This window comes from Canis lupus, chromosome 5, assembly GCF_003254725.2.
Source record: "Canis lupus dingo isolate Sandy chromosome 5, ASM325472v2, whole genome shotgun sequence".
NCBI classification, from domain to species: domain Eukaryota; kingdom Metazoa; phylum Chordata; class Mammalia; order Carnivora; family Canidae; genus Canis; species Canis lupus.
The window spans coordinates 36,001,209-36,026,462 of NC_064247.1; the positions used below are offsets into that span (position 1 = coordinate 36,001,209).

Below are 25,254 nucleotides of genomic sequence, written 5' to 3' on the forward strand. Positions count from 1 at the left end.
TTTTCAAGCGAGCCTCTGGGCTTCCTCCCCTGTTGGGCTCAGGAATGTTCCACATCCCAGTCGGAACCCAGCAAGCGACTAGAGTTCCCATGTTAACATTAACAAGTAAGACAACGAGACATGATGAGGACTCATGTCAGGAGTTCACTAGTTGGTCAGTGACATGAGCATCTTCTGTCTGAATGGCCAAAGAGGATGCCATTTTTGTTGTTGTTGTTGCTCCTCACAGTGTAAACAGCTACAGGCATGAGGCACTTTTAAGTTTAATCTGCATGATTAATATTTTTTAATCCAGCATTTTCTGAAATCTACATGAGCAACCAAACCTGTCCCAACTTCTGTAGCGTAAATACCCTCACCGCGACCAATTTCAAGCTGCCAGTGCAATGTCTGTGAACAGAGAAGGCAGTAGCTCACCCTTCGTGGTGTTTCCACTTCCCAGATACAGTAGACAAGAAATAGCTTCAGCAGCACAGATTATGGTAAAGTGAGGTAAAATAATTCAGATGTGATGAGATTTAAATATCTTTACCCTTGTTTTCAATGTAATTTAACTAGTAAGGTTATTGAACTTACTGTTTAAATAATGACTGTGTTTAGAAATCCATCTTGCAGAACTACCTCAGTTGTAACAATCAGCTCTCAAGAGGCAGCTCCAGTAAACCACTAGCTGCAGCCTTCTTCCGCAAGACCTTAGCCACCATCATGGTACGCCATGTTATCTGCATGGCCTGGCCGCATCCATCATGGCCTGGCCACATCACATTCATGCGCTGCAGTGGTTGCAAGCAGACTTCACATGCATGGCTGGCTCATGTCTGAACACTGTTTTGTCTACCTTCCAGAGTTTCTTGCTCATGGAAAGACATGCCTCTTCACTTATTTGTAAGCCTAGAGTCCAGTGACTGATCAGATTATCAGTTCTGCCCATTCACTCCAATTCTTATGCTACTACCTCTCTGCTCATATCAACAACTGGCATTTATCAAATATTCACCAAGTATATGTCAGGCACCAACCTAGGATTGGAATTTTACACACATTTAAATTATTTAATCCTTTATAGCCTCATGAAATAAGGCCTTGCATTATCATTCTGTTATTGATAAGAAACACAAGGAAGAGAGAAGTTAAATAAGCTACCGTAGGCCACACAGTAAGTGATGGAGTTTGGCCCCAGACAGTCCGACTTCAGAGCCTGTGCTCTTAATTGTGAGGTTATACTGCCACCCTGGCCAGAAAATACTTTGAAAACTGAAATAAATGTTTGCTGTTAGTACTGTTATCATTAGTGGTACCATTCGAGTATTCTGGAGGAGTTGTTTTCTAGGATCCTATTATAAGGGTTCTTAGTTTAAAAAAAGTACCTTGGGCAGCCCGGGTGGCTCAGCGGTTTAGTGCCACTGCCTTCAGCCCAGGGCATGATCTTGGAGACCAGGGATCAAGTCCCATGTCAGGCTCCCTGCATGGAGCCTGCTTCTCCCTCTGCCTGTGTCTCTGCCTCTCTCCCTCTCTCTCTCTCTCTGTGTCTCTCATGAATGAATAAATAATCTTTAAAAAATAATTAATTAATTATTTAATTTAAAAAATTTTTAAAGTACCTTAAATAATGAATCAAAACATAATCAAGGAAAAGGAGATGAGCTGTTTGCACTGCCTGGACCTCTCTCTCTTATTCTGGGCCCCTAAGCCAGAGGATTTTCCCCTTCTCTCTTGTTGAAGCACAGAGAATTATTTAAGAGTCAGACTTCCATCAGATGGAACCAGAATGATACTGGCCCCTCACTGCATCTAGACACAATGCTTCTGCATCTTGTGAATTTCCCAGTGGCCTCTTGGTCCCATCCATCCTCCACACTAGGGATGGATGAAGCAGTGATCTCTAACCTAACCTATCTAGAAGCAACAAGGAACCAGGGAGTCACCCAGAGCCCCAGGGTAACAGGATAAATGCCCCAAGAGTCCACACAGCAGAGCTCATACCCTTGACTTTGAAAAAAATGTTGAATTCCCTTCCCGGGAACCTCCTGCCTCTTGATTTGGTCACAGTCCAAACAACTTTATTTGGCTTCTTAGCCTAAAACATTTTATTTTTCTAAAGATTTTTATTTATTTGAGACACAGAGGAGAGAGCATAAGCACAGAGGAAGGTCAGAGGGAGATGGAGAAACAGACTCTCCACTGAGCAGGGAGCCCGACTCGGGCGGGGCTTGATCCCCATACCCTGGGATCATGACCTGAGCCGAATGCAGACATTTAACCAACTGAGCCACTCGGATGCCCCTGAAACATTTTAGAAACAACAAAATGGCAGGAGAAAAGATGCCAATGACACTTAGAAAAGTGGTAGCAAGAAACCTGATATCCAAAAGGACACGGAGAATTTCAAAAAGGAGATACAAGAACTCCTAGGGTAACTATTCTGGCCTTGAACAAGAGGCAGATGCCCCCACCCACATCCTGATCCCAACCCACTTTCTCAGCCAAGTGTCTTCATTGCGGGTCATGCTCAAGACCCTGCATAATTACAAAAAAATTGGATGTATTGTGAAGCAGTCTGCATCAAACGGCAGGTAGTACACCCAGATAGGTGTGCAAAATGTGCAATTATAACGTGTCTGTAGTGGCACATGGTGGGAATAGCCTAATTATCTATATGATGAAATGTGAAGCATTATTACAAAGAATGAGGACATTCTCTGAATGGATTTGGAACTCTGTTCAAAGCTTTGTTGCACAAAAAAAAGCGAGATACAGAACAGAGTATATTGTGTGCTCTCAAAAATGTCATATTTAAAAGATATAAAGACAGAACAAGAGGCACCTGGATGGCTTAGTTGGTTGAGCGTCCGACTCTTGATCTTGGCTCAGGTCTTGATCTCATGGTCATGAGTTCAAGCCCCACCTTGGGCTCTGCACTGGGCCTGAGGCCTACTTAAAAGAAAAAAAAAAAAAGAGGGTCGCCTGGGTGGCTCAGGGATTGAGTGTCTGCCTTAGGGTGAGGTTGTGATCCTGGGACTACATTGGGCTCCCTGCATGGAACCTGCTTCTTCCTCTGCCTGTGTCTCTGCTTCTCTCTCCCTGTATCTCTCATGAATAAATAAATAAATAAATAAATAAATAAATAAATAAATAAATAAATTTTTAAAAGAAAAGAACATACTGAAGGTTGATGGAGGAGGGTGGAGGATGGACTAGATAAGTGGTGGGCATTAAGGAGGGCATTTGTGATGAGCGCTGGAGATGGTATGTAAGTGATGAGTCACTGAATTCTACTCCTGAAACCAATATTGCACTATGTTGACTAATTAGAACTTAAATACAAATTTGAAGGAAAAACAAAAAAGAGGTACATAAAATATGCATATATATATATATCACTCACATATCTATGCTTATATATACTTAGAATATCTCCAGAAGTACATACAATAAATTGATAGCAGCAGGTGCCCTGGCAGGGGGAACTAGATGCTAACAGAGAACTGGAGAATTATTTAAACTTTTTAAAAATTATGAAATTTTCCCAGCATGCAAGAAAGTACAGAAAAATAATATAACAGATGCCCATGTACCCACCACCCAGGTTTCATAGATATTAAAATTGTATCATTTTTGCAGTGAATCTTAGCGTTGCAAGTACAGCCAGCACACCACCCCCATCCTCCTTCCTGCCCCTCTTTGAGTACTAAAGTTGATGTGTGTCATTCCAAATTAATGCCTTTTCTTAAAAGTTTTTAAATTCCAGTTAACACACAGTGTAATATTAGTCTCAGGTGTACAGTATAGTGATTCAGCATTTCCATACAGCCTTCCGGGTGTTCATCACGTGTGCTCCTTAATGCCCATCACTTCTTTCACCCATCCTCCCACCCACGTCCCCTCTGGTGACCATCTGTTTTCTATAGCTAATAGCTAAGAGCCTGTTTCTTGGTTTTCTTATCTCTTTTTTCCCCCCTTTGCTCCTTTGTTCTGTTTCTTAAATTCCACATATGAGTAAAACCATATGGTATTTGTCTTTCTCTGATTGGCTTATTTCAGTTAGCATTATACCCTCTAGCTCCATCCACATCATTGTAAAGTCAAGATTTCACTCTTTTTATAGCTGAGTAATATTCTATTCTATATATAGAGAGAATATATGTATATATAATCTGCTTTATCCATTCATCAGTTGGTGGCCAAACTGTCTCCATAGTTTGGCTATTGTAGATAAAGCCGCTATAAACATCAAGATGCACGTATCCCTTTGAATCATTATTTTTGTATCCTTTGGGTAAATTCCTAGTAATGCAATTGCTGAATCTTGGGTGGTTCTATTTTTGAGAATGCTCCATACTGTTTTTCACAGTGGCTGCACCAGTTTGCATTCCCACCAACAGTGCAGGGAGATTTCTTTTTCTTCACATCCTCGCCAACACAAGGATGTTGTTGTTTCTTGTGTTGTTGATTTTTGTCACTTTGATGGGTGTGAGGTGATATCTCATTATGGTTTTGATTTATATTTCCCTGATGATCAGTGATGTTGAGCAAAATGGATGAAAGACCTAAATGTGAGACCTGAAACCATAAAAACCCTAGAGGAGAGCACAGAAAGTGACCTCTTTGACATCAGCCAAAGCAACTTCTTTCTAGATATGTCTCCTGTGGCAAGGGAAACAAAGGCAAAAATAAACTCTTGGGACTTCATCAAAATAAAAAGCTTCTGCACAGAGAAGGAAACAACAAAACTAAAAGGCAACATATGGAATGAGAGAAAGTATTTGCAAATGATGTATCTGATAAAGGGTTAGTATCCAAAATATATAAAGAACTTACATAATTCAACACCCCAAAAAACAAATAATCCAATTTAAAAAAATGGGCAGAAAAAAAATGGGCAGAAGACATGAATAGACATTTTTCCAAAGAAGACATCCAGATGGCCAACAGACACATGAAAAGATGCAAATTTACTGTTAGTACATATATGTACTCATAAAAATATACAATGCTGTGTTGTAGTTATATTTTAAATATATATCATACTGTAACTTCCTTTAGCAACTTACTTTTTTAATCATTGTCTATTTTAGTACATGTAGATCTATTTTTTTCAAAGATTTTATTTATTTATTTATTCATGAGAGACAGAGACACAGGCAGAGGGAGAAGTAGGCTCCCTATGGGGAGCCTGATGCAGGACTCGATCCCAGGATCCCAGGATCACAACCTGAGCCAAAGGCAGACACTCAGCCACTGAGCCACCCAGGTGTCCCCTCATGTAAATCTATTTCATTGGTTTTTTACTACTGCACAGATTTCCATTGTGTGAATAAATCACAGCCTATTTATCCATTTTCCCACTAAAGATAGCAGATTTTTTTGACACTTTACCTTTTTAAAAAGCACTATTGAGTTATAATTGACATACAACACATGGCACATATTAAAGTATACAATTTGATAAGTTTTGAAATATTTACACACCCATGATGCCATCACTACAGTTGAAATAATGAGCATATCCATCACCTCTGAAAGTTCCTCCCCCTCCTTACCCTTCCACCCTGCCTGTGCCCAGACAACCACTGACCTGTTTCTGTCACAAAAGATTAATTTACATTTTCTCGAATTGTCTATAATGGAACCACAATATGCACTCTTATCTTTTTTATTTTTTATTTTTTTGGTCTGGCTTTTTTCACTCAGCATGATTTTGAGATTTGCCCATGTTGTCAGCATATCAACAGTTCATTCTTTTCATTCTCGAATAGCAAGACAAAATATGTAAAATGCTCAGAATGAGTCCTAGCATACAATAAGGGCTTAGTAAACAAAAGCTATTATTATAATAATATCAAATCCCTCTTGAATTTAAGAATCTATAAATACCATGCAATAATTTCGAAGCCCCGACTGCCAAAACAAAGGAACACAAGCAAAACTCTTCTGCTTCAAAAGGGGGCTTTACTTCAACTATACTAAAACAAAAATGTTTTGGTAAGAAAGTCTCCAACTTTCAAATAGGCAGTGACTCAGCCCAGCAGGTCAATTCATGGGGCTTGTGGGGGATATTTTACAGTTCACTCATCTGGCTAGCCCATCAAATGCCTCATTTCTCAAAATGAGACTTTCTTTTATAGAAGGAGGCACCTGCTTGATACTCTCTGCACTGCTCCTGTCTTTCATTTTTTCCAGCTCTGGGGTCTCCACCAAGTACTTTTCTAAATGCAGATCCAATACTCTCTTAAGAACAAGTAGGGCTTTGGGCACCTGGGTGGCTCAGTGGTTGAGCATCTGCCTTTGGCTCAGGTCAGTGATCCTGGGGTCCTGGGATTGAGTCCCACATCAGGCTCCCCACAGGGAGCCTGCTTCTCCCTCTGCCTGTGTCTCTACCCCCCTCCTCTCTCTCATGAATAAATAAATAAAATCTTTAAAAAAAAAAACAAATGGGTTGTGTTCCAAAGCATTCATATGGCTCACCAGTGTAGATAGCATGTGCTTTATGTAATGTTTATACTGTGCCAAATCTTGGGCTAAGGGTCTTACCCCTTTGGTTCATTTTACCCTCCCCATCCAATGAGACAGTGTCAGTAATGCCTTCATCTGCACTCAGCACAAAATCTGACAGTAATGACATGAACATTTTTTTTCCATGCAACAAGAAGTCTGAAGGTAGGCAGTTGCTAATACTAAATCAATGGCTCAATGGTATCAATGCTATAATATCTATTCTCTTAGCTGCTTCCTCACGGTGGCAGGATGACCACTGCTCTAGCCATCACATCTGCATTCCAAATGGAAAAAAATAAAAAGATGAAGGGGAGAGGTAGTGCCCAGGTCAGGAAATGACAGCTCTCCAGGATCCCCCAATGGCTTATGTGTGTGTCTTGCTATTTGAAACCTGGCCACCCCAGTTGGAAAGTGACTAAAAAGAAAGAACTTGCAAATGGTGTCCAACACAGATCTGATAGTCTCCATTTTTGCGAGATGAGAAAAATGAGGCTTACCGATGTTCAGTGACTTCCCTGAAAGTCACACAATGAGTTAATAGCCAAGCTATCTTATTTCATCGAGCTACAGCCGCCTTCTGCTTTGATAAGAAGACTGTAAGTCCCGCTTCTGGTTTTCCATAATAGAATGCCAACTTTGCTTCCATTCATCTGATATCTAGAGCACATGGATATCTTTCCCTTTGATAGTAAATAAAATAGGCCCTTCAGGTATTCATCGAGATGTCAGATTTCTATTGACTTCTCTCCAAAAGCTGCCCAGAGCACGGATTTAGAACACCGACACCTCACGTTGAGGAAGGCAGGGACCCATGCACATCCCATTCCCCCAGCTCCTGAAACCCCCACAAACCCACTGCATTGCTTTCGTTTCCTTTCCTGAGCTTCAATTTAATGATCCACCTTCAGGCTTTGTTGAGGGTCAGGATGATAAGAAATCATTTTAAGTAACTTTTAGATCTCCTGTGAAACCCATTTGAAGACCATGCCCATTCTGTACCCTGGTATTTCTTTTGTGAGTATCCATAATACATGCCCTTTAGAATTTCGTGCCTGGAAAAATTTTTTCATACCAACCGAGAGGTGGATTTGTTCCAGTAATCCAGAATGACATGGTTGCTGTAATTAAACACAGATTTAGCTCTGAGATTTCAGGTAGGGAATTCATAAAGAGCAGCATGCAATACATTTTTATTTGGTTACTATAATGGTGTCATCCTAGATGATGAGTCCAAATATGTTTCTTTTCCTGTATTGTTTTGGAATCTGTGTTTAGTCTCATAATTGGTGTGTTTCATATCCCTCCAAATACTTGAAGCCTATTCTCATTCTTTTAGAAAATACAAGTAATTTTTAAAACTAAAGGAATTTTCAGGGACCTATAGACAGGATGGTCTAGAAAGGGAAAAAGGAGAAGCTAAGAAATGGACTGAGTCATCAATGGGCTCATATTTGCAGCATCAAAAGAGGAGGTTCAAGATGATGTGCCTCACAATTTGGAATTCTCTTACCATCCACCTGTGATTTAAATTATTAGTTTAACAAATATTTGAGTGCTTAATTACACTAATTAGATAGGAGCTCAGGCATCTGAATCTTTGTGTAATACAGATCTCCATAAACTATTCATTAAAAGTTTAAGGTTGGACAGGACCAGAATAGATCTGATTAGACTGTCAACCTCAGAGGAGCATCATCACACTTACATCATTACAGATAGGCAGCTCTTGTCCACCTGCCTCACTGTCTTTCAAAAAGGAGATGACACAAAATGAAATCATGAAAAATTCGTCACCTCATGGGCAGAGCACTCTGCTCAGGATGAGTGAGAGTAGTTTCAGAGTATTAAAAAAATGGAATACTGCATACATTTCAGACAATGGAGAAACCATCCCATAAATTTTGGTACCTCCAAATTATGGAACACAATGCAGCAATTAAAATCATATTTTAGGAGGATATGTTATTATATAATGATATTTACAAAACTTGGATTGAATCATTCTTCAACCTTTTGGTTAAGATCAAGTGTACAATACTTGGATTGAAAACATATATATATGAGCATAATATGCAATATAACTCTGATTTTGTAAAGGGAAAATTGAACAGAGTGAATAGACTATGTTGAAATGCACCAAAATATTGAAACTAATAGCTTCTGTGAGGTGATTGAATCCCAGATAATTTTCATTTTCATCATTATGATTTTCTGTGTTTATTAATCTTTAGATAATGAATATGTGTTCTTTTTACAATCATACAGAGGACATTCTATTTGGAAAGAATAAATGCAAAGCCCTTCCAATATAATGGAAAAGTCTTAACACATGAGAAACTAGATAATGTGGACGGGAAATATTTCCAAGAAAAGGAACATCACTACAAAGTCAGACATGATTAATTACTAATGATCTCTGTCAAAAGTGTGGTCAGGCAGTGAGTTCTCCAAACTGGGCATTTTTCAAGGGCAGAAGCCGTGTTGTGAAAATGTTCAAGTGGCTCGCAGTACCAGCTACCCCAGGTGGCCCAGGTTAGAGTCCTGGCTTGACCATTCAGTAGCTGTAACACCCCGAATAGAGCCCTGGATTTTCTCTAAGCCTCAGTTTTCTCATTTGTTAAAAGATTTTTAATACATGGCAGGGCTGCTCAGTGATACATGCATATCACTAACTCCGTAGAGTACCAGGTCTTTAGTGATGCACCACAAGTGAATGGACACCCTGCTCTGAGTTCAAAGACCTGATGAATCTATAGGCTGGGAATGGCCAGGGTAGCCTTAGACAGGGACTGCGGTGTGAAGGCATCCAAAGGCTCTCTCCCTGAGAGAAGCACTAGAATCAGGATCTACAGACCTGGATCCTAATTCCCACAAGGCTGGCAACCTTCCTCAGTGTCAGTGTCTGTTTTCTTAGTTACAAAATCATGATAATATATCTCTCTTTGCCATTCATGGGTTTTGTTATAAAGTTCATTCATTTGTTAATAAGTATCTTTCAGACACCCTACTGTGTGCTAGGTAATGTTCTAGTACATTTCTCTGCGGTTCCAGAAGAAGATCCCTGTCCTCGTGGAATTTATAGTGTGGAGGGGGTAACATAATACATAAGATGAATACATAGCATTTTAAGTGAAATTTTAAAATGAAGCAGGCACAGGGAGTGGAGGTTAATTTTAGCCCTTGTGTAGGGCAGGGCTCATTGAGAAATGGCATTTGAGCAAATAAATGCCTGATGGAAGTGAGAGAATAAGCTGTGCTGGCCTTTGGGAGAAAGGATTGTAGGCAGAGGCATCAGCCAGAGCGAAGGCCCCGTGGCAGCAAGTGTATGAGAGCAGGACTGCTTGAGCAGAGAATGGACAGGGGTGCATCGGAGAGAAAAACAGAGACGCAAGATTTGGGGACATGAGCAGACTGGCTCTTGCCCCAGGTGAGATAGAATGCCCCAGGTGAGTTTTAAGCAGGAGACTGAGGTATGAGCTGATTTACATCTTACTATTGTACTCCTGTCTGCTGTTTTGAGACTATTATAGAGTAAAGGGATCCAGGGCGAAAGCAAGGAGGTCATTTGGGAGGATGTTGTACCTAGCAGGTGGGAGCCAACGGGCAAAGGGTGGTCACGGTGGGGACAGTGAAACAAGAACAGATGGGAACCCACTTTGAAACTGAAATTGCTCTTTGAGTGTATGATGATGCTGAAATATTGCAGAAGGAGTGATATGAATTAAAGCAGAGGGCCACTAGTGCAGGACATGGCCACAGGCTGAGGGCCAGGCCAGTCCATACGGAGAAGTTCAGTAAGTTGGAGCCGATGGGGGTGCCTGGGTGGCTCAGTCAGTTAAACGTCCAGCTCTTTTTTTTTTATAATGTTTTATTTATTTATTCATGAGAGACAGAGAGAGGCGAGAGACACGCAGAGACACCTGCAGAGGGAGAAGCAGGCCCCATGCAGAGAGCCCAACATGGGACTTGATCCCGGGTCTCCAGGATCAGGCCCTGGGCTGAAGACAGCACTAAACTGCTGAGCCACCGAGGCTGCCCAGCATCCAGCTCTTGCTCTTGGCTCAGGTCGTGATCTCAGAGTCCTGAGATCGAGTCCTACATCAGGCTCTACACTCACCAGGGAGTCTGCTTGAGATTCTCTTTCTCCCTCTCTTTCCACCTCTCCCCCAACTCGTGCTTGTGCTCACTCACTTCCTCTAAATAGTAAATAACTAAATATGTTTTTTTAAAAGATGGAGCGGGTGAACTCTGGGCCAGGAATGGGCTTGACTCTCAGGCCTTGTTTACAACAATGCAGGACCCAGAAGTGCAGGGGGAAAATCATGATCCTTTACACTTCTCATGTGTTGAGTGCCTTCACCAGCATGTTTGCTAAAACTGAAATCCACTTCTGTTTCTCCAGTTCTGTCTGTTAACGATCACTGAACCCCCATTTCATCCAAGATGTAACTTGGGGCAGAGCTTGGCCACCTATAGGGATAAAAATTTGGATGTCTTTCCTGAAAGGGTCTTCCCTCCCTGGAGGACTCCACATGATCCTTTTGGGATGATCCACCACATTCCAAGCCCACTTCTTGCTAACTGACATGCTTTTCTCCTCAATAATCCTTTAGAAGCATAAAGAGCTTAATCAACCCAAATTATAGGGGTCTGCTTCATTCCAGGGGTTGATTTGAATATCACTGCTTTGGGGGAGGGGGAAAAGAAAACAAGTCTCCCTAAGAAGAGAATTTCCTCCTAGAAGGACTGTTCTCAAAAACATGTCCTTGGCAGCCCATTAATTATATTTCATTTTGACAGATCTCATATATAGTTGTTATATCTTTAGGGGGGAAAAGGTGTTGGGTGATTAATTGGTTGATAGTGTATGTTAATTGATGCTAATTAAATTTAAATCTAATTCATATTTGAAACACTTAATTTAACTCAGGACCAGAAAATTAGAATATTCAAGCTTCTTGAAGGGACTTGTCTTCCTATCTGTCACCTCCAAATGTCTATTGACACTTTCTCCTTGTTTACAAACTTGTTTTTCAAAAGAAGGAATCAGATGGTTCTTAGAGCTTCCAGCTGTAATAAGAAGTGTCGGTTCTTTTTTTTTTTTTTAAAGATTTATTTATTTATTTATTCATGATAGAGAGAGAGCACAGGAGGAGGGAGAAGCAGGCTCCATGCTGGGAGTCCGACATGGGACTCGATCCCGGGACTCCAGGATCGCGTCCTGGGCCAAAGCCAGGCACTAAACCACTGAGCCACCCAGGGATCCCCGAAGTGTCAGTTCTTGCAAGCCATATTTAATTGCTTTATTGGGGGAAAAAAAAGTACATATATCTCCACTCCATCACTCAAGGTTGTCCTAAACAAGTCCTGTCAGGCTGGACAGCGGTGCTGTTTGAAGAAAAAATTCTAGAAGACAGTCTGTAGCTAAGTCTCCAGAAAGGCACTGAGATGCTCTGCTAGGAGCCTGATAACCCAAAGGCAGTGGAGGAGCCCTTTGCAATGCTGGAAAGCTTCTGGGAAATTCTCTGGGGTGGCTATTCCCATTCCCTGTCAGGGAGGTGAATTCTCCGGGAACTCTGCTGACAAACTGTCCAGTAGCCCCCAGGTCTTATCCCCCAGGCATGGAAAGGGCCTCCACCCACCCTGCTATGGGAGCCACAGCTTCTGTGCCCCCATGTTGTCATAGCTAGAGAAGCCGGCTCTAGCCAGGACATGTGTGTGTGTAGATTTCCCTGAGACTAGAGTACCAGGTAGAGACTGAAGGTTTCCTCTGTTTCTACTCTATAAGCAAACCTGGGGACCACAGCAAGTAAGGTAAGTGGAGTGTGGGCTCTGTAACATATATGCTCTGGACCTGTGTCCTGGCTTCACCTTAGAAAAGTACCTTGTACTTTTGGGCATCAAGTGTCCTCATCTGTAAAATGGGATGATACTACTAATCTTGTGCTGACATTGCAAGGATTAAATGAGATCATACGCATTTGTAAATGAGATCGTACCTGACACAGGGCACACAGCCAGGTGTTGAACGCCTGGGTGATGCAGTCGCCCTTACTACTAGCTGATTCCAGGTGATTCCCAGCTTCACCTCTGTTCCCATAGAATGGTCTGGATCTGGTAGTGACTGCTGCTGTCTGCAGGCAAGTGCATGCTGTGTCATTGTCAACCTGCCCTTGACACCTGTTCTGTCTCAGTGCTGACATCTGAGGTTGGGACCTCCCTCCCTCAATAACTGACTCATCTCTTCAGCTGTCCTGGAAAAGCCTCTAGAGAAGAAGGCTGGAAGAAATTATGGCCCCCCAGGCAACAAGAAGCTTATCTATTTCATTGATGACATGAACATGCCCGAGGTGGATGCCTATGGGACCGTGCAGCCCCACACCATCATCAGGCAGCATTTGGACTATGGCCACTGGTAAGAACACCCATACAAAAGGACTGGGGCCCATGGGGCGGTGGGGGGAGGCCTAAGGCAGTGCCGAAGGCTGTTCCCCTGGATGCACAGACCACAGCTGAGTGCTGGTGCTAAATGAGAATCCCCATGGCAAACCTCGTTCCTCACGAAATTCTGTTTCTGGGGTGTTCTTTCAGACAGGGGTCTTAATGCCCACATAGGAAGTGTGGTCGAGGAAGATCCTGAGCACTTCCCGCCCCCCAAAAAAATGCCTACTTTCTTTTTCAACATTCATCTCAAAAGTTGCATTCTCTAAACCCCCAAAGCAGAGCTAACCACTCCTGTCCCCCCCTCCCCCCACTGTGGTCCTATAGCTCTGAACATGTACGCAGGTGCTAACAGCTCACACCCTGTGTAGTGCACATGTGCCTACATGCCTTCACAGCCTTTGTCTCTTTCAGAACAACTCACAGGGTGTGAGTTGGGGTGTCTCACGCTCTTCATTTCCCCCCTACCCCTTAGTCCATCCTTATGGCTTCTTTATCTTACGCTACTTCCGTAGATGTTGGATCCCTCAGGACTTTGGCCCAGGCTCTTGTCCTTTTTCATTCTCTACCAATGGATCTAGATTTTTTTTTTTAACTACCCAAACAAGTGAATGATAGGACACATCCGTCCTCACTTTGACAAGGCACTCACCTGCCTGGGCCCTCACCCACCTCTCACCATGGTTTCTGACTGTTCCAGGTATGATCGGAATAAGCTGTCCCTGAAGGAGATCAGGAATGTGCAGTATGTCTCCTGTATGAATCCCACTGCAGGCAGCTTCACCATCAACCCACGGCTTCAGGTATGGGAGGAACCATGGTACCCAAATCTTAAATAAATTCTACCTCGCCAGAGCTGATATCACTCAATGATAAGTAATAACTGTCCCTTCACCCATCCAGCCTCTTAAAGTGGCAAATCATACAGGATGCTGATTTGCATTTCTAGAGAGACAAAGACCCTCCTAGACCTGTGAAGGTTTTTGAGCTGGAAGGGGCCATGGAGCCCACCTGATTTAGCCCATTCTTCAGAGTAGAAAACCTTCAGTGAGATGAAATGACTCTCCTGCGGTCATATGGATCTTAAGTATCAAATACTGGTTGGGACTCAGATGCTCTGAGTTCCAGCTCCGTTCTCTTCCTACTACCTATTGGCATCTTCAACAGAAGGCCCAAAGCCCATCACTCCCCCAATCATTTAGGTTCAACCTTTGTTTTGGTTCAGTGTGAGGAGTGTGACCAGAATATAGAACCCCAAGCCCTTATAAGAATTATTTGCTGTTTTACCCAAATGCCCAAAAGTTGATTCTGACTCTAACTCACATGCCTGTTCCCTTGCGCAGCGCCACTTCAGTATACTTGCCCTCTCCTTCCCGGGACCAGATGCCCTGGCATCCATCTACGGCACCATCCTGACTCAGCATCTAATGCTTGGGCGCTTCCCAGTGTCCCTGCAGAAATCTAGCCCCCAGCTCATCAGCCTGGCCCTGACCTTCCACCAGAAAATCGCCACCACGTTCCTACCCACAGCGATCAAATTCCACTACGTTTTCAACCTCAGAGACTTTGCCAACATTTTCCAGGTGAGTCCATCTGCTCCAAGATGCCCCAGAAGGCTTAGTGATGATCCAGTCCCTTCCATTCTTAGTAAAACAATAGTCAACACCAAACCCTCAGGCAAAGGCACAGTTCACATGGATCTGTGAGCATCATAAACAGGTAAACAGGATGCCATGGGATCCGAGAGGAAGGACATTGGCCAGGTAGAGTTCTGTTTGCCATTGACATCATTTCCCAGGGCGTGTTTCTGAGTTGGTTCGTTTGAGTCGGAGAAGGCTCAACATCTTGAACAAAATGTTATATAATGACTCCAGCGTGCATAAGAAGGAACGCCAAGAGAAAACTACTTTGCAGGCCCTGGCTTTATATCCATTGTTCTTGGGATCAAAAAGAATGTCCTCTGAATCTTTCAGGATAGATCCACTTCCAGAAAAAAGCCATGTCGTAATACTCTTAAGATACTATCTGCCAGCCCCTGGGAAGCCTCTGTTTTAAAATTCCAGGTTCCTTTCCAGGCCACAGCCATTCAAGATGCTTCCAGCTGCTCTTCTGAATAGTGATGGTCTGTCTGCCAGTTGCTTTCCATTGCTTGACCCTTTGCTGTCAAAACATCCTGATGGCAATGCAGCAAAGTCCGACTCCCTCTTCCTGTTGGTCAGGTACACCATCGTCACAGGGTGGAGTCCACAGCTTTCCCATCCTGGACAAGAATCTGCTGAAACTGCTTTTCAGAGAGACTCCTCCCCAAGATAGCCCTGAACTATAGCGATAGAGGAGGCATGCCTCTTACATCAATCAGAGGCTGCACCTGTAGGGAAATGACAGTCACAGTGATTGGGGGGTGAGGCATGACCTTCCATAGGGAGTATTTGGAATTAATTTCCCAGGGCACTAAATGTGCAGGTAGGATTCTGGGGAAGCTCAGATTAGCAAAGGTCCAGACCCGGAGGGCATAGAGTCTGCATGGTCCAGCCAGGACTTTGGGTTGTAAAATGCAGAAATCTCCTAAACATGAGTTCAGAGATCTAGCAACTGTGCTCCAGAATGGCCGATCCTAAAGGTAGAGACACTAAGCCCCACATGAGGGCAGGTCTTTGAGAACACCCCTAAACTGGCTCAGGAAAGCCCTCCCAGTCATGGACCTCATAAACATTAACTGCTCAAAATGAGGGGACACAGGACCCCCCAGGGATTCTATATATTTTCCTGAGAGCATACAGCTAGCAGGTGAAGAATGGGAACAAGAATCTGGGTCTTTGGGTTCATGGCCAGGCCCTCTATCTTCCACACCATTCTGTCCCTCTCATCTGCACTTCTGAGGAGGAGAACAAGTATAAGATAGTTAAGGTAGCAAAAAGACTCCCTGCAAGCCTGTGAAGCCTGCAGATTGTAGCCGTGAGGCCAGGACGATAACAAAGCTTGTGCATGCCCACTCTCATTTCTCATATGTTAAATATTAATTGAGAAAGACCTTTTTATCACACACCCCCTCCCTTAAATCTCACTGCAGCTTGGTGAGGTGGGGGTGTCACCCTCTACATTTCCCAAATGCAGAAAAGGGAGTTAACATCATTGGATCAAATCCACATTGCTCATAGGGCAGAAGCTGAAGTGGGGAGGGCATTAAGTCTCTTTTACCAGAAGCACGCAGCTCCTACCTGGACAGACACCTTGTCACCTGCACCCTCTGAGATGTATACTCATGTCAACACTTTGGGATGCATATTATTATCCAAATTTAAGGTAGGCTCAGGGAAGTCACCAGCTGGATGACAGCATGAATGGTCATGAAGACGGAAAGGTATAGACAATGTCTATACCAATCAATAGCAAGCATCCAGCTCAGTGGGAATGGAGAGTCCGGTGGAGGGGGTCGCTGAGAGGGGAGACTGGAAAGATTATTTGAGGCCACAGTGGGCCCTCACAAAGTCTGACACTGGTCTGTAATGATAGCTAGCTTTTACTGAGCGCAGTCCTAGACCTTGCACGTCTAGTAGCTAATAATCCTCGGAATAATTGTGCAGGGTCAAAAACCAATGATTTCCAACTTGGAAATGACAACATTATGCCATAGACACACTGAGTACCTTGAATATGATCACATAAGTGATAAACAGCAGCACTGACATCCAAAGCTAGAATGTTCCACTCTACGCTGCAGGGAATTGAGCGGCAAAGGCTCTCTGAGGAAGGACGGCTCTATTCCAGCCTTGTTTTTGTTTTTAATTTTTTTCATTAAAGTGTAGTTGACATGCCATATTATTTTATTAGTTTCAAGTGTAGAACACAGTGATTCAGCTTTTATATACATTACAAAATGCTCACCGTGATATTCCAACCTTGTTTCAGTGGCGACCCTGCAATGTCAAGGGAGAGCCAGGAAGGGAGGTATTGGCATGGAGGGAGGTCTCTTGTTCACCCTGAGCACCATGTGCCATCCAGGCCTCGCTGCAGCCTGCCAGCTGTCAGCCACCTGCCACAACGGTGGGAAAGTGCATCCCCCACTGGAGCCCCTGCCTCCCTGCAACCACACGGCCCACCACCCTTCTCCAGAGGGAGTTTCAGGCTTACAGCTTGACCATGGCCTCCGCTGCCTGCCTCCCTGCCTACTTGTCTGAAGTCCTGATGGAAGCACTGAGGGGGGTAGTTGAATGCCTGCTGGAAGACAGGCATTGCCTAGAGAACAAGCTGCTTTCCTTTACCCGGCTTGACTCGAGGCTCAGTAATTCAGACCTTCTCCATACATCCCTCACTGTCCTGATCAGGACACAATCTGATAGAGCTCCGAGTAGCAGAATTTATTAACCGCTCCCATCTCCATGCAACTCGTAACCAAGGTGATGCAGAGTTTTTGCTTGACGTGCTCACATCGACTCAGTCCTTAACTGGGCATTTGGCTTTCCCCAGGTTACAAACTCCAAGTCATAGCACACCTCACGGTGTCAGGGTTCCAAGAAGTCAGGGTTCCTGGATGGTACTTCTTCCTACCCACTGCATCTCGTACATGCCTGACACCTAGGAGAGTGAGAACAAGGGAGGCTGAGATATGGGTGTGGATCGGGCCACAGGGACCTAATGGAATTTCTTTTTGAAAAATAAACTTTTATCGAGTGTAACATACATATAGGAAAGTACACAAGTCATAAGCTCACAGCTTGGTTAATTATCACAAAGTCATCCCACCTACTTAGCCACGAGAAATAAAATAAGATCTTCAGATCAAGAAATAGAACATTCCCATATCCCTAAAGCTCTCTCTCTCTTCTTTCCCCCTTTCATCTGTGTTTTTTCTTTTTTCTTTTTTTCTCCCCTCCAAGAGGTAAATACTACCTGGATTTCTAACACCCTAAGTTCTTTGGGCCTATTTTTGGATGTTATCAGAATGGAATTCCATGACAAATATTATTTTGTAACTTCGTTCAATATGATGTTTATACTTACATATACAATCATGTTAAATTGGTTAAATAAATACTGGTGATAATAATTTCTTTCTTTCCAATCCTTTAATCTTATAATTTCTTTTTCTTGCCTTATTGTGCCGGCTATGACTGCCAATGCAAGGTTGAAGAGAAGTCATGAGAGTGGCCTTTTGCTGGGTTCCTAATTTTAGGGGGAAGAGCTTTTAATAGTTGACCATTAAGAGTGATGCTTACTTTTTGTGGATGCTCTTTGCCAGATTAATAAAATTTCTACCAGTTTATAGTCTCCTAAGAATTTTAACTCTGAATGTATGCTGAAACTTAACAAACGATTTTTCTGTAGCTCTTAAAATAATTATATAATTTTTTTCTCATTGTTTCTGGAAATGTGATAAATTACAGTATTTTTGAATCTTAGATCACCCTTGCATTCCTATGATCAACCTAACTTAATTGCTGCATGTTGAGCTTTTTATATTTTGCTAGATTCCATTTGCTATTTTTTAATATACTTTTTGCACCTCAGTTAATAAGATTGTCCTATAATTTTCCTTTCCTCATAGAATGCTTTGGAAAGTGGTCTTTCTTTTCCTACTCTCTGGAAGACTTTGTAAAACATTCTTTTTTTTTTTTATGATAGTCACAGAGAGAGAGAGAGAGAGAGGCAGAGACATAGGCAGAGGGAGAAGCAGGCTCCATGTACCGGGAGCCCGACGTGGGATTCGATCCCGGGTCTCCAGGATCGTGCTCTGGGCCAAAGGCAGGCACCAAACTGCTGTGCCACCCAGGAATCCCTTTGTAAAACATTCTTAAATGTCAGAAGAATTTACTGCTGAAACCATCTGGAGTTTTTTTGTGGAAGAGCTTAAGTTATGAGTTTAATTTCTTTTGTACACATTAGACAATTCAGATTTTCTATTTCTCCATGTCATTTGTGATGTTATTGATGTTCTTAATTTTTAATTTATTGGCATACAATCATTTATAACATCCTGTGATTATCTTTTAGATGCTTGTGTGTCTGACATTATGTCCTCTTATTGGATATTATTTGTGCCATTTCTGATTTTTTCTTTTTCTCTTTTTATCAGCCTTACTATGGAATTATCAATTGTGCTAATCTTTTCAAAGACACTGAAAAGTATATCAATATTATAAGATTTTTTAGCTTTATTTGCTGTCTCTATTTGATATCCGCTTTTATATTATTAATAATCATTCTCTTCTTTATAATCTCTCTACACTTTTAGGGTTGTGGTTCTCCTTTTTCTAACTTCTTGACATGGCTACTTGTGTCATCAATCATCAGCCTTTCAGCTCTTCTAAAATATTCATTTTAAGGCTATGACTTTATCACTAACTGTGCCCTACACTCTACTATGCAAACTTTTATATGTTGTATTTTTATTATCATTCACTCCACAATATTCCTTAATTCCCCCTATGATTTCTCCTTTAACCCATGGGATATTTGGAAGTATATTGCTCTATTTTTTTAAATTGAGAGATTTTCTAGTTCTCTTTCTCTTGTTGATGCTCAGCTTAATTCCACTGTTGTCAGAAAATATACTCAATTACTTTATTCCTTTGAAATTTGTTGAGATCCATGTTATGTCCCAAGATCTGACCAATGTGCACTTCTTAAATAGGGCATTCTTCAAATGCTGAGTGTAGTTGAATCAACATGTCAATTAAGTCAAGCTTGTAAATCATGCCATTGAAATATTTTACATCATTACTGATTTTTTTTTTTTGACTACTTGTTCTGTCAGTTTCTAAGAAAGAATATGCTGAAACCTCCCACTGCATTTGTGGACATGTCCATTCTTCCTTTTGTTTATGTCATATTTGCTTTATGTATTTTGAAACTATGTTATTAGGGGCACACACATTTTGAATTAGTATATCTTCCTAATGGACTGACCTTTTTCTTATTAAATATACTTGTTTATTTCTACACTTGATCTTAGCCAAAAGGCCGAGAAATGATTATACTTTTTTATTTCTAAAACTGGCTCTTGCTTCAAAGTCAGTTTTGTGGAGCTATGTGGCTATTCCACATTATTTTAGTCAGTATCTTCATGCTCTATTTTTTCCAATTCCTTCATGCTATAGTGTTTTCCAATTTCTTATTTCAGCCTCTTCTTTCTTATGTTTAAGGTATATCTCCTATAAGCAACATATAGTTGGATTTTTAAAATCTTGCCTAATAATCATAGTCTTTTAATTAAAATATTTAGTTCATTTATATTTGATGTTATTTTATATAATATATTTAGGATTAAATCTACTTCATACTATTTGTTTTCAGTATGTTCTACCATACTCTATGTTTCCTTTCCTCTCATGTTTTGTATTGCATCAAACTAGTCATTTTTTATTCTTTTATTTTCTCCCTCTTTTAGCATACATCTTAGCATTCATCTAATGGTTACCAAATGCATCATTTTATCCCTTTTTCTTTTATAAATTAGTACATTCTCAATTGCCATATATTGCAGGGGTCTTAGAATAATTTTATTCTATTGTTACTTTTAAAATTCAATGTATATTGAAACTTAAGCTATAAATACAATGCACTATTATATATATAATTATATGTGTATTAAATTATAATACACTAATATTTCTGTCTTAGTCAATATTTATGTTTTAAAGATTTTATTTATTTGAGACAGAGAGAGCACTAAAGAGAGCAAGTGCAAGCTGGCAGCAGAGGCAAAGGGGGAAGCAGGCTCCCCGCTGAGCAGAGAGCCCGATGCAGGACCTGATCCCAGGATCCTGGGATCATGACCTGAGCTGAAGGCAAATGCTTAACTGACTAAGCCATCCAGGTGCCCAAATCAATATTTACTTAGGTTTGCTCACATATTACTCTTCTCATTGTTCTTATTCCTGTTGCATTTCTGATTCTTCCATTTGGAATCATTTTCATTCTGCCTGAAGAACTCCTTTAGTGTAGCTTCTATCTACCAGAAAATAATCTCTCAGTTTTTGTTTAACTGAAAGTATATTTGTTTCTTATTTTTTTAAAGAATTTTGGGAAGAGGGTTTAGCAGCAAGGTTGCTAGTCTAGGTCGGCAGCTATTTCTTTCAGTATTTTGAAGGTGTCCTTTTATTGTCCTCTGGTTTCCATTGTTTCTGTTGAGAAATTCTCAAGTCTTACTGTTCCTTTGATGCAGTACACACATTTTTTCTTTTACTTCTTTACTTTTAAGATTTGGTTTGTCTTTGATTTTCAGAAATTTCACTATTATGCCCAAGATGTGCTATTTTTGTATTTATCCTGCTTAGTGTTTATAACACTTTTGAATCTGGGTGGATATCTTTTCAGTTGCCTTTTCCCCCCCAGTTTTAGAGAAGTCCCAGCCAATATCTTTCCAAATATTCCTTCTGCTTCACTCTCTTCTTCTAGTATTCTAATACATGTATATGAGAACTTTTCACTGTGTCTTATATGTCCCTTATGCTGTTTCTTTTTTTTCTATTTGTGATTCAAGCTGAATATTTTGTGCTACTCTCTCTTCCTGTAAACTAATTCTATTTTCAGCTCTGTCTATTCTGCTGTTAACCCCACTGATTAGTTCTTAATTTCAGTAACTGTAATTAGGATAATTTTTAATTTGAGAATTTCCATTTGATTAATTTTTAAGGACTCCAGTTTTCTGATGAAATTCTTTACTTGATGTCCTCTAATATCTTGGTCATTTTAATCATAGTTTTGTTAAAGTTTATGTCTGATAACTCCAATACCTAGATCTCCTGTGGGTCAGTTTTTTCTTGATTTGGTTGTATCTTCTGGTACTCCCAGTAATTTTTGTTTGCTTGCCAGACATGAGGAGTTTTTAAATGTGCAGATAATTTGAGTGTTTGGATGATGCTGTTCTCTTTCAGAGATTACATACTTCTGCCTCTGCTTCTGGTAAGCAGTTACCAGGGGTTGAGGAAATTGAAATTGGGCTCCAGTTTCTGTGAGGACAAAATAGATTTGTGATTCACTCATACTCTTGGCGTATAACCATTTGAGGGGTTCCCTTGGGGTTTTTCAAGATAGCCCCCTTTTTGATAATTGTAATTCACATTACATTTTGTCTGTTCTCTTTAAAGGGCATCCTGTTCTCCTCAGTGGAATGTGTAAAATCCACACAGGACCTAGTAAAGCTCTATCTGCATGAATCAAATCGAGTTTATCGGGATAAGATGGTGGAAGAAAAGGACTTTGATCTTTTTGATAAAATCCAGACAGAAGTGGTCAAGAAAATTTATGATGTGAGTATTACCCTGCCAATTTTTTTTTTACATTTGAAAATAATTATTATGCAGATAATCACCCAAATGATAAAATCTAGCTCATGAAATGGAGGGGTAAATTACAGATTAGATTAGGGAAAGAAAATCTATCATTATTTTGCTGAGGTGAAAAATGCTAGGGGGGCTCCCTGGGTGGCTCAGCAGTTTAGCGCCTGCCTTTGGCCTAAGGTGTGATCCTGGAGTCCTGGAATCGAGTCCCAGATCAGGCTTCCTGCATGGAGCCTGCTTCTCTCTCTGCCTGTGTCTCTGCCTCTCTCTCTCTCTCTCTCTGGGTCTCTCATGAATAAATAAATAAAATCTTAAGAAAAAAAAAAAGAAAAATGCTAAGACAAGTAAAAGCACCAATTAATCATAAGATCTCAGGGTTAAGAAGGTCTGTGGGGATCATCTGATCCAATTCCTCATTATTTTTTTAAAGATTTATTTATTTATTTATTCATGAGAGACATAGAGGCAGAGATATAGGCAGAGGAAGAAGAAGCAGGCTCCCTGCAAGGAGCCTGATAAAGGACTTGACCCCAGGACCGCAGGATCACAACCTGAGCCAAAGCCAGAGGCTCAACCACTGAGCCACCCAGGCACCCTGCAATTCCTCAATATATACTGACTCCTTTTGGTAACATCTCTCAGATTGGTCATTCCAGTGGACACTCCAATGTCCTTGAAATTGCCCACCCTCATCTTTCCTAAGGGTTCCATTTTGGAGCTATTCGTGACTGGAAATTTGGAACAATTTTGAAATTTGGAAACTTTTGAACAATTTTAAAGGCTGGAACTTTTTTCTAATAGTGATCTAAAATTTATTTCCTTGCCCAGTAATTTTAGGTCTACATGAAAAACTTTCACATATTTTAAGACCATTTGCCTTGTCCTTCCTAGGTCTTCTTTTCTTCAGACCAAATAGCCTCTGTTTTTTTAGCCAGTTCTGATATCACTTGTTTTAAAACCCAGAGAAATTTGCTATCATTTTGATTGCTTTTCCATTAGTTCCCCAATCTGAAATCATGGTGTCTGACTTTCATTACACAACCTAACTGGGGTCTGACAAAAAGCAAGATCATCATTGCCTCTTATATATACTATAATTTTGTTACCATTTCCCAAAATTGCCCTACTAACTCGTTGCACTACAATATACTTCTTGAAAAGAAAATATCCATGATAAAATAAATTGAGAAATATTTCATATTCTACCCATCCCTTGGGAATTCACAGTGTTTTCAGCACATTAAAGCCCTAAAAATCTTGAATAACCCTAATTCATTTATCATTTCTCAAATGTATGAAACCCAAAAACTCTTTTCCCTTGATAAAACCTATTAATAATTTGCAGAACAAATATTCCATATGCCTTGGGAAGCACTGATACATTAACACAGCCTAAGATCATATTACACTTCTTTGTGTCAAAATTACCCCACAACTAGCACTGAGCTTTCCAAAAGTTGGCCAAACCTCCATGTTTTCCACACATACCACTTGTCCTCTCTTGAACTTAGAAATAATTAAAACTTTTATTTAAATGCATGATGTTGTCCCAATGCTCACCTTGCTAGGTCTCACTCCATATTTTTTTCTGATACCATCCTGTGTCTACCTGTGAAGATATTTACAGTCCATCCCAACCTACATGACAGCCTTCTGGATGTATTTCTGGATGGACAGCATTTCTTTTTAAAGATTTATTTATTTCAGAGACAGAGAGAGAGGGCATGAGCAGGAGGATCAGAGAGAGAGAATCCCAAGCAGACTCAACACTGAGCATGGAGCCTGATGCAGGGCTCAATCTCACCACCATGAGATCATGACATGAGCCAAAATCCAGAGTCAGACACCCAACCGACTGCACTACCAGGCACCCCTTGGCAGCACTTTTAAGTAACATCTCAATCTGCTCTTTATTAGTATGAACACCCTGAAATTCCTCCACTTATCATTTTTCTCTGCCCCAATGTTAAGTACTCCCACATCTTAGATGCCCTATGAGCATTGTAGAATTTGCCAACTCATTCATTCATTGTTAGATCTGCAAACGAACCTTGACTATCTTCTCCCATCTATCTGAGCTGGCAATTTAGAGTAACAACACTCAGCCTTTGAAATAGAGGTTCTATGTGCATTTGTATCCTAAGAACACATTCTTTTGATCATAGACCCAGATATAATTAATACTGACCTCATCCTTCCCCAACAATATTTGAAGTGCCAGCCGTAAGTACCTTTGACTGCATTGAATCTTGATATCGGTATTAAAGAAAAGTTGCCAAGTTTTCACCAAGGAAATGATACAATCCTGTTTCCACCACTAAATCTTAAAGTTCTCTGAGAAGTGGCCCTTGTATGATGTGGTGTCGCTATTAAGAAATCTTTGATTCATTGCACGGGTTGGTTTTCTGTCTCCCTCCTGCACAGCCTGGCTCTGATCATAAAATCTGAGACACGTTGTTTTGTTCATCAAAGAGTCTTTGTAGAGCAGGCTTTTCAGAACTATCTTCAGTCATTCCTCTGCTAGCTCATTAGTGTAAATTAAATTCTATCAGGACCCATTCCCAATATATTAGCCCATTTTCAAACTAGGTAAATGGATTCCCACATCACTTCCCCACATGCTTTCTGCAGCAAGCAAGAATGGATCTCTTGCCTTGCATTAAATCTTATCCAGGTCTCCAGACATTTATGGTTAATGTGTGGCAAAACCAGAATAGTTTAATGGCTTTCCATGGCCCTGAGATCACCTTCAAACTATATAACTCTTTGATATTTAACTCTTTCTATTTCATTCTTATAAACCAGATAGCAATCCTGGTCTGTCTATAGATAGGACTGTCATCCTTACTTACCCTCCATTAGGTTTGATGAATCTTGTCCCATGGGCTTACAGAGCTAACCCTACAGTGACTAATGCCCCTGCTGATAAATAGCATGTGGATTACTCTTTCCCAGGTGTCTCTCTCAGTCAGAACTTTGGAAGAAAAAATGGCAGATGGGGACAGTTGCTCATACTGGTATAAATTCCTACTTAGGC

General features: G+C 41.0%; 1 protein-coding gene across 1 annotated transcript in view; it reads left to right on the forward strand.

Annotated features, from left to right (window-relative positions):
- DNAH9 (dynein axonemal heavy chain 9) overlaps positions 1 to 25,254 on the forward strand; it is a 329,643-nt gene that overhangs the window by 159,589 nt on the left and 144,800 nt on the right. The window contains exons 39-42 of the mRNA XM_025428358.3: positions 12,745 to 12,910; positions 13,637 to 13,739; positions 14,280 to 14,519; positions 22,026 to 22,187. Of these exons, the coding sequence (XP_025284143.2) occupies positions 12,745 to 12,910; positions 13,637 to 13,739; positions 14,280 to 14,519; positions 22,026 to 22,187 (671 nt within the window). The remainder of the gene's footprint in view (positions 1 to 12,744; positions 12,911 to 13,636; positions 13,740 to 14,279; positions 14,520 to 22,025; positions 22,188 to 25,254) is intronic.